This window comes from Vespula vulgaris, chromosome 10 (genome assembly GCF_905475345.1).
Source record: "Vespula vulgaris chromosome 10, iyVesVulg1.1, whole genome shotgun sequence".
Taxonomy (NCBI): Eukaryota; Metazoa; Arthropoda; class Insecta; order Hymenoptera; family Vespidae; genus Vespula; species Vespula vulgaris.
In genome coordinates this window covers 2,745,724-2,756,123 of record NC_066595.1, presented here as the reverse complement: position 1 = coordinate 2,756,123, position 10,400 = coordinate 2,745,724, and the positions used below count along the sequence as shown (strand labels likewise).

Sequence of the window (10,400 nt, the reverse complement as noted above, 5' to 3'; positions counted from 1 at the left end):
TTAAAAAAATTATTACGCGTTTTCTGACATTACTTGATATAATTAGTATTTTTTCTATCATTGATTATATACATGTTATACACGCGCGAAAAGGGGCAAATTTGATGTATTGTATCTATATAGTGCCTATAGTGATTGTCAAGGAAGAAAGTTGAAAATGTGTAAATTTTGAAATCAGAGAACGAGATGAGTATCAAAAGTTTTCCAAAATCTCAACCAATCCTGAAAAACCTAAATTATAAAATATATAGATATACGTGCTTGTTTATCTCTCATATCCACTAACTTTAAAGATATATTCATTAGAAGAGAGATATTCCCAAAAATTACGTAATTGTACAAGTAGAAAATCATTACCGAGTAATAGATACTCGTCGAATCCCTTTTCAAAATTATGTGTTCAAAAAGAGTTTATTCTACATGAAATTGTTAGTTTAAGTCGAAGTACAATCAAAAGATCTGTTTTCAAATTGTGGCCCTTATGACAATTACAATATTCTATATGTCTATTTCATGTATCCATTTTTAAAAATATAATAAAACACCCGTTATGTCAATGATAAGTTGAATATGCGTGTGTTAATATGTCTCAGTGGGTAAGTATATATAACATGTTTTATTTTGTGAAACCTATAATTTGAATTTATAGAATTTCTCAAAAACACTATAAGTAAGATTCCGATACAATATCATTTTTATAATTCACACTGACAAACTAATTTTAATTTTACACCTTCATATGCAGCTCTCATCCATATGCCAATTGCATGTGCTCCAGGGTCGGGATATTTAAATTTCTACGAAAAATTAAATTGCATTAATATTCTCCGTTAATTGGATAGTGTAAAAACGTGTAAAAAAAAAATAAATAATAAAACAATATTTGGGAAAATGTTATCATAAAAAAAAATTAGATACTTTGCATTTCATTAAGCTAGTTTTATGAATTCGCGTATATACTGTTTGAATAGCACATTTTTCAGCAGCTTTAACAGCTTCTCCAAATGCTTGAATAGGATGCATTTGGATATCTAATGAATTAGATAATACATTTTGTGCAGATATTAAAGGATCTAGCATTGTTCTATCTCCAAATGAAACTTTTCCAAATTCTGATATCACTTTATTTCCTGCAATCAATGCGTTCAACCATGTACGAGGTATAACCTGATCGTCGGTTTCAGCAAAAACCTGTAATTATTTATAAACGCATTATAATAAATATTTTTATATAATTTGTAACAAGATAAGTCAGATTTGACTTTTACCTTAGCAACAGCATGAAAAAATAAGGAATACAATCCTCCTTGCAATCCACCCATTTCTTTTTCTATAATACAACTAATATGCATAAAAGTGATAAAAGGATTTGAACCGTTTATTTTATTTCCCTGAAAAATAAGGCATTTTCATTTATGACAATGATATGTAAAAACAATATCTTAAAATTTTACAACATATTACTTTAATTGCAGTTTTTATGGCAGTTGCTCCTCGAGCGAGTGTAGTACCACAATCACCATCACCACATTCTTCGTCCATTATATTCAATTGTTCTGTGCAAGCTATTAATGCTTCACATGCAAAAGATATAATAATTAAAAGAACTTGACCAGTTCTATCATCTATCATAGGTCCTTCAGCCTTTATAGAAGATAAATTATCATTGCAATATTCCTACAAAATTTATTCAGTTTTATTGATTAAAAAATTCAAAAATTTTAATAAAATGCAATTGTTTCATTTACCATGCAATATTTTGTTGGAATAACTGATTCTAAGTCAGGAGTCTAAAAATATATAATATTTTATATGTTCGTTTAGTTTAGCTATAAATGTAGCTTTATTACACTTCATTTGTAATATCATAATAATAAACGAACTTGTTCATATCCAACCATTTCAGCAGTCAATACTTTTGGCCAAGCAGGTACTAATGTTAGACTATCAAGATATTTAATTAGATTGGGATCAACAGAAAGATTCAATAATGAGACTTGAAAGCCAGAAGAGTCCAGTGATGTCATTAAATAACCTGTATATACTCTTTGCACCAATAAATCCAATAACTTTAGTTGTTTAAGAACTTCAAGTGTAAATATATTGCATTCTATCTGATTGTTGCCTAAGAAACAAAAAATATTCATTATTATATATTGCTTTGAAAATCATAAAGACTACTGTTTTCATTGACATTAAATATACCTCCAAAATTGTTTATTATAACAGCTACACTATGACCAACAGGAAATCTTCTATTATTTGTCATTTCATTTGAGTTCTGAGATAATATTACCAATTTATGTACTATAACAGTAACAACATCCTCAATAGAATTTACTTGACAAATACCTGATTCACCATGAATACCATATCCTATTCATTGTTCAAAATATAATAATAGAATGTATCATAAAAAACATTATGTGAACATTTTTTTTCCAATAATTTATAAAATTAATATAAACCTATCTCCATCTCTGTAACATTGATGTTCCTCGAACACAAATTGTCTTTATAAGAAAAGGATATTTTCATGCCTATGCTAATAGTTGCAATTTCTCCACTATTTATAATTCTATTGCATACATTATAAATAGTTTCTAAATTTTCCCCATTTTCTGCCATTGCACCAGCTATTTTATTAATAAATAATATACCAACTAAACCTCTCTTTTCTATACTTGTTTCATTTTCTAAGCAGACATCATCTCCAACAATTATCATTTTCACATATATGCCCATTTTTTCTGCACGTAATTTGGCTAATCCAAAATTTATACGATGTCCAGGATAATTTGGAACTATTAACAGCACACCTATAAGACAAGAAATAATAAAGATATAATATAACATTTAATAACTTATAATACAAGTTTAATACCAGGAAGATGATTTGTGCCAATTTCATCAATGACTCTTAATATAGTATTTACTGGTGGTGCTGATGAAATATCTCCACAAATTGCAGCAGTCAACATACCAGGTCCTACAAAGCCTGTATAAGCCGGTTCATTACCACTTCCTCCACCAGATATTAATTTAACCTGATAAGAGCCAGATATTAACTTAACAATTTATGGAGAAAATAATGTTGACATACTTTATCAATCATATTAGAGTAATCTCTTCGTAAAATAGTTTTACAATCTTCTAGAAGAACTAAGCCATTATGCATTACTGCAATACTAATAAGATTGGACTCAGTTGCCTGATCAGGATCATTCCATAAATGTTGCATTTTATGATATAATGAATTTCAAAAAGATTAATCTTCTATCGTATTTTATACATATATGTGTATTTATATATGCCCAATTTATTATCACTTTCGCAATTTAAAAACCAGAAAATTTTTATAGACACTATGTACATATAAATAAATATATCCTAGGTTAGGAAAATTGAATGATATATTATACGAATAAATAATAAAAAATTTTTCTATATTAAGTCTCAGTGATCTGTGAATATGAATATAATAATAGATCAAATAAATAATAAAGTAGCATTAATATGTTTTTTTCACTTCGTTCTATTCTTCGAGTACTTTCGTAAACGATATATCGATTATCATATAATACGCGATATGTGATATAGATCCGCATTCGAATGTATTCAAACATAGATTATCAATGAAAGGGTAATGAACTTAATAAAATGAAAAAAAAAATTAAAAGTTGGAAGTTAAAAAATAAAACAAATATGTATAAAGCCATATTTATTCTTTATAATAATGTTATTCAGCCCATATGGCCAAATATATTGCACTACATTTCGACTACGTTTGCAAACTGTGCTTTACCACAAATTTTTCAGATCCCAAAAAATTCTTTCTAATTGATTTTCTTAAATAATAATACACCTTTACTGATATATAAAATTTTAGCAGGTATGAGCAGACTTAGTGAAACATTAAAATTTTGAAAGCATAGCTTGCAAATGGACATATTGGTGACAAATTTTGTCTTTCCAATGATAATATGACAACCTTAATAGTATCAGTCTACAAAGTTATACTAAATCGTTGCTTACATAAAGATATTCAAATATAGACCTCGTAACAATATCAGCAACATTATCATGCATTCACTCAATTTAATGCACATAATATGTACAATATTCTATGGTTAAGTTTCTTATTTTCACGCAACATTCATACCACACAGGGTTCATTTATACATAATTTTTTAGCCCTATTTGGTATGCAGATGTTAATTGCATTCACAGTTTTATTATGTATTAAAAGCCTAAAGGAAATTCAATGTTTCTTAATAATGAAGTGAATGACTGCATTTTGTATTGCATTACAGTTTACTTATTGTCTACTCAGACTGCAACCCTTTTTACTTGGAAAAGGATTCTGCACGCTCTCAAGTATATTTTTCATGAAAATTGTGCAGATTGCAATATGTATACAATGATATCATATGTCTATCCTTTTATATATCATTATGAATCATATTTCATAATAATATAATTGATAAACAAATGCATATATCATTAACACAACGCATAGTTAAGAATAAGTGCTTTTAAATATTGTATAGCACTTATTTATTCTTTTTATTGAGTAAAAATCTAATATTAGAAGCACTTTGTTGAATATTATTTCTATGTTATTCCGTGCAAAATTGCATTATCGTGTTACGATAGGCCTGCTAAAATACAATGCCAATGAAATTGTAATAGTGCAAAATTTTATTATGCAGAACCTAATAAATTGAGTCCATTTTAATGTCTCAATTGTGTAACACTGTTTAAAGTTCAGATCCACCCATGATTAAATTGTCTTTAAAACGTAATTCTTGCTAATTTGTTGCACTGGCTAATATTGGCCATACTACATCCAATGAATTCTTCAATATGGAATATTCTTAGATCTTCTGATATTTCAGAGTGAATTTGTGATGTTATTGAATAACCGTTTACCCCACCAAGACTCTAGGTCAAAAGGTTTAAAATCTAAAACAATAAATTATGTTTATTAATGCACATTCATGCATTTAATTATATTAGTAACTGATTAATTATTAAATTTAAATATATTACCTTGAAGAATATCATTTGGTTCTCCATCATTATAATATACTATAGAACTAGGACCTAAAAAAGCAAAATATTTTATTTTTGAATTTATATGTAGTTTAGACTTTGACCTATTCCATTGAGTTTGACCTTTTTTGTTAAATTAACGGTTTTGCATTCATTATCATTAAACAAATGGATAGGAATGGATAAGACTAATAATTATTATGTTTGATGATTCATACATTTTGCTTATATATTATAAAATCAAATAACGTAAACTCAAAAAAAAAAAAAAAGAATTATACAAGGTCTTTTATTTATCAATACTTACTGGAAGGTTCTGAGCAATCTGATCCGTCCAAGGATTCACTTCTTTGTCTTGTGTTAACTTGGTTCCATGCTAATAAAAGAAGTTATAAATATATCCTTTTAAAGTTGCATAGATACATATTAAGTCATCAAATATTTTTCTCTTCTCTGATTATTTTATCAGATTTTGTTTTTCTTCTTGATATTTGCATCTGTTAACTATTCTCCACTTATGTTAAGGTTGCTTGAAAATAATTTGAAATGTTTGTATCTGTGAAGCAGGGTTCTTAAGTAGGTTAATGCTAGTTAAACTAATTCTCATCAGACAAATATAAAAAAATCAATTCTTTAGAATATAAATCATTTCAATCTCGTGATATTTATTAATATCACTCTCAAGTTATGTATTAACCCACTTTCAATCTCCCTGATATTAAAAAATTCCTACTTACATTCATAAACAAACTTAATAAGTTCTTCGTGTTGTGGTGTTATAACTTCTTGCATCTGATGCCTCTGTGTGTTGAACTTTGACTTCCCATTGATGTGAAAGACTGGCTTTGGCACATGACTACAATAGCGAAGAGTATATTGAGCTTATTCAAAAAAAAATTCAAAGAAAAAAGAACAAATGTAAAAAGAATATAAAGGTAAAGTTCAATTAATTGACAATGTTTAAACTTTATATTTTTTCAATAATAAATTATTAATACTATTTAGCAAATAAAAAAAAACTTTGTAGACAAATAAATTGTGAATTGCGTAATGTTGAGTATGGAGGAAGCGTAAAGTCGATCAGTAGGGTTAAAAGAGTTAAATCACGACCTACCGGGTGGTTTCGTGTTCGTTTTCAGGGACTGTCTTTCTCGTTAGATCACGTAAAGTTTCTAATCTCTCGAGATTCTGACTGATACCTGAAATAAATGTAAACTTAATTAATATAAACATTTAAATAATTATTTAAACTTGAACTCCAAAACTTATTAGTCGATCACTATTCATAACAATATAAATAAATACCTCTACGAGTCTTCGCTACAATCTTACTAGGCCCTTTAGATACGGTATACATGTTCCGATAGAAATAAGTACGGTAATGATCTCTCTTCGCCGTTATAATGAAAGATCATTCCCTCTTACTCTACTGCAAAAAAAATATCAGTATGTGATCAGTAATACTTGTACGAATGAAGATTAGGGATGCCGATTTTAAATCGATCTCTCGAAGATCGATTTTCCCATCATTTCGATTTGAATCGATTATGAAAACTAAATCGATTCGAATATTGTTATGCAGTTCGCATAGATTAAATTTCTATTTAAATAAAAAAAATTTTAGATTAACTATATAAGTGTAAAACGAAAATTGTTCATTTTAGGAATCATCCATATCTCTTTTTATGAATTGTGATGTTGGCCTCCCTGTCGCGAAAAATTAGTTGCCTAATTGATATGTTGGCTTCAGGCTTTTGTGGCGCTCATATCCAATTCGAAAAATGTGCAGTATCTAAAGTTTGTGGCTACGTTCCTGTTCCGAATCACGTGCGTTTGTTTATTTTTATTGACTTGACTCGTTGTATAAACTATGGATAAATTAATTTTTTTTAAGTCATTGATGTGATTTTAAATAAATAAAATTTGTCAAATTAATTTTCATAGTTTCAATTGCAATTGTTACTGTTTCTATTGTAGCATTAAGATCCATAATTCTCTTCTTTTTGTAATAAGGAAATATTAAAAATTACGATGCGAAGTATTCTCGACAATGAATCGATCTTGGCAGGATCGATTTTTTCAATTCGATTTTTTAATGAATCGATTCATTCGAAAAAAATCAGTATCTCTAATGAAGATGCGATAACCAATTATATCTGTTAAAGCCAAACAGTAAGCCAATAATGTGAGATTAGATAGAAAAAAGTAGTAAACCAATTATTTCATATCGTATTGTTACGATATCGTAATCATAATTATATATATTGCATTGTTTTTTCTTATAATTATGATTATTTGTAAATAATGAAAAAAATAAAAATACATATCTGTTAAAAAATGAATAATTTTCAATTCAGATGGATATGAAATTATCATAGAATAATAAAGAATTAATTGAGAATCTCTTTTTCACATGTGCGCGCATATACAATTTGAACACAACGTACAGAGAGCATCTTCAAATTTCATTATTTACAAATAACCATAGCAACGAGGAACTATCATTATTTGCTTGTCACGTCTTTATACATACAAACGTTATTGTCACAATGACATTTCACTGTGGGGTCTAAACACGGAGAGAATTAATAGAAAGGGAAATTCACCTGCATGGAGAGTTTCTCCTATTACGTTCTTAATGATCACAAATTTACGTTGATGTATCGTGTACATTGCTTTTTTTCTATTTCAAGTTCGTAGATCTATTCGTAGATCCTATAAAAATTTATGTCAAAATAATCGTAGAAAAGTAACTTTGTTAACTAATAAAATATCTAGTAAATAACATGTACATACATTCGTATTATTCAATGTTGCATATAGTTAACGGTAGTTACACAATCACATATGTTTGATATTAAAAACTTAATCCAATGAAGTAATTTTGTTTTCATCAATTAGATCATTAGATCGTTGTCAATATATATTTAAACGATTTTTTAATAGAAAAACAAGCATCTTTAAGTTAAAAAAACAAATTCTATTAGAGAGCGCCACGTGTAAATTGTTGAAAACACGTCAGCATTGTGTCTTGAACTGTACAAATAACGATATAATTTAAATACAACTTAGTAACGAATTATTTTTCTTTTTTTTTTTTAATCATAGAGAATTCTACAATAATCAGGATGTATTCAAATGATAAAGCATTTGTTAAAGAACCGTGGAAATTATCTTAACCCTACTTTGCATTCTGAGAGAAGAATCAAACGGTAAGTCAATTTTAGTAACAATATATTTTTAAATTTAAAACACAACGTAATGGGTGTATGTTATGTTATTTATTTTAAAAAATTATAATATTATACATTTATATTTACAAATAATAAATCATAATTAATCAACGAATTATAAGGTTATATTAATGATAAATAAAGGAGAATGTAATACTAATTTTATTGTAAAAAAAAAGATTAATTATTCTGCGACACATTGATGACCTATTAGAAAAATCGTTGATCATCAATGAGATGCGTAGTTTTATTTTTGGAAAAATATTTAATAAAATAGTAAAATACAAACTTATATTCAATTTACAGTGTAATGTAAAACATGATGTCCAATGGTATTCAAACTCCTGCAAAGGAAACTGAAGATGGCTCTACATTAAACAATATAGGCTGCCTTTCATCACCATCATTAACATTAAACTCACCATTAATGAAGTTATCTTCATATTTTTTGGCTGTTAGACCTTGGTCTCTCAGTGCTTCATTAATGCCAACACTTCTTGGATCTGCACTTGCATATCGGTTAATAGGTGTAGCGAATTTTAGTTGGATATCATTAATTTTAACATTATATACAGTTGTTTCTGTACATGGAGCTGGTAATGTCGTAAATACTTATTTTGATTACATAAAGGGTGTGGATAGTCGAAAAAGTGATGATAGAATATTAGTTGATCACCTTCTATCAAAAGATGAATTGGTCTCATTAGGAGCACTGTTATATGCAGCTGGATGTATAGGTTTTGTTTTGTTAACTACAATATCTCCTGCAAAAATGGAACACCTTGCTTTAGTATATTTTGGAGGTTTATCTTCATCATTTCTTTACACAGGAGGAATAGGTTTAAAATATATTGCATTAGGTGATGTACTTATTTTAGTAATATTTGGTCCTATTTCAGTTTTATTTGCATTCATGGCTCAAACTGGTTATGTTGAAATAGGTACCATATATTACGCAATACCTCTTGCGTTGAATACCGAAGCTATTTTACATAGTAACAATACACGTGATTTAGAAAGTGACAAACGAGCAGGAATTGTAACATTAGCTATTTTAATAGGATATACTGCTTCACATGTTTTGTATTCATTTTTATTATTTACTCCATATATAACTCTTGTAGTACTTGCACTAAGATATTCTGTATGGTTCCTATTGCCAATAATTACCCTACCAACTGCATTCAGAATAGAAAAACAATTTCGAAGTCCTCATATGATTCAAAATGTGCCTAAGCAAACAGCCCGGTTAAATATGTTTCTTGGAATTTTATATGTTCTTGCTTGCTTGCTTGTAAATCCTCTTCCTTATCTATAATACATTATTGTATATAAAATTATATAGCAACATTACCTGCAGTGGTTGGAATCTTAAGTTAAAATGAACAAATATGTACATAAACTGACAATTTATACATGCTATGTATTAGCACTTGTCAGTTAATACTTTTTTCATTTTCTATTATGATTTTATAATGATTTCTCATTACATCATATTTAGTGAATATCACATTTAGAAAAAATGAGAATAGACATTAAACACTAAATTATTTTATTAAATCATATTATATATAATTTATTGTAATACCAAGAAAATTAATAGAAAAAAGTTATTTAAGAAGAAAGTTATTTGTATCAATATATTGTTATCCATTAATTTTTATAACTCCATGATTAACTTGGCAAAGGTGTTATTTCTTAATCCTACATTGCACTAATCCTATAATTTGTACAATAAATTGCGCATAGAATATAAATTCTGCTAGATATGTAACAAACAAATGAAATATTATATGAATTCATTTAATTATTTTTTTTTTGTATAAAAAATTTGATTAATTTTACAGAGAGTAAAAAGTAAAATGAATTCATAATTATTATATAATGCACTGTAGGATAAAGATGATTTATGTATATAGAATACTAGTATTGTCTGAACCATGTTATTCTAAAAATATAGTGAGGTGTTTCTTATGTATGAATGACGTACTTTTACTATTGCATTTCATCATGAAATGAACAATATAATTGTGCTGTATATACAATCCAAATGTTATTATCTAATCAATCTCTATTTATATTCAAGTAATATGTGAATGCGAGTTGTCATTT

The 10,400-nt window shown here is 27.5% G+C and overlaps 3 protein-coding genes across 3 annotated transcripts; 1 reads left to right on the top strand and 2 right to left on the bottom strand.

The window, feature by feature from the left end:
- Positions 1-597: 597 nt before the first annotated feature.
- On the bottom strand, positions 598-3,609 carry LOC127067180 (triokinase/FMN cyclase-like). The gene is made up of 10 exons (XM_051001813.1): positions 3,104-3,609; positions 2,885-3,047; positions 2,469-2,819; positions 2,206-2,376; positions 1,884-2,125; positions 1,749-1,790; positions 1,465-1,677; positions 1,269-1,391; positions 919-1,191; positions 598-797 (listed from the first exon to the last, which is right to left on the bottom strand). The coding sequence occupies exons 1-10, from the start codon at positions 3,239-3,241 to the stop codon at positions 696-698; spliced, it is 1,818 nt and encodes a 605-aa protein (XP_050857770.1). The 5' UTR covers positions 3,242-3,609; the 3' UTR covers positions 598-695.
- A 95-nt stretch (positions 3,610-3,704) lies between these two features.
- Positions 3,705-6,557, bottom strand: LOC127067190 (MAPK regulated corepressor interacting protein 2-like). Its single transcript, XM_051001826.1, has 6 exons — positions 6,361-6,557; positions 6,170-6,254; positions 5,793-5,911; positions 5,363-5,431; positions 5,053-5,106; positions 3,705-4,965 (listed from the first exon to the last, which is right to left on the bottom strand). The coding sequence occupies exons 1-6, from the start codon at positions 6,410-6,412 to the stop codon at positions 4,895-4,897; spliced, it is 450 nt and encodes a 149-aa protein (XP_050857783.1). The 5' UTR covers positions 6,413-6,557; the 3' UTR covers positions 3,705-4,894.
- A 1,308-nt stretch (positions 6,558-7,865) lies between these two features.
- Positions 7,866-10,108, top strand: LOC127067187 (ubiA prenyltransferase domain-containing protein 1 homolog). The gene is made up of 3 exons (XM_051001823.1): positions 7,866-7,884; positions 8,164-8,267; positions 8,595-10,108. The coding sequence occupies exon 3, from the start codon at positions 8,608-8,610 to the stop codon at positions 9,604-9,606; it is 999 nt and encodes a 332-aa protein (XP_050857780.1). The 5' UTR covers positions 7,866-7,884; positions 8,164-8,267; positions 8,595-8,607; the 3' UTR covers positions 9,607-10,108.
- The last annotated feature ends 292 nt before the right edge of the window (positions 10,109-10,400 follow it).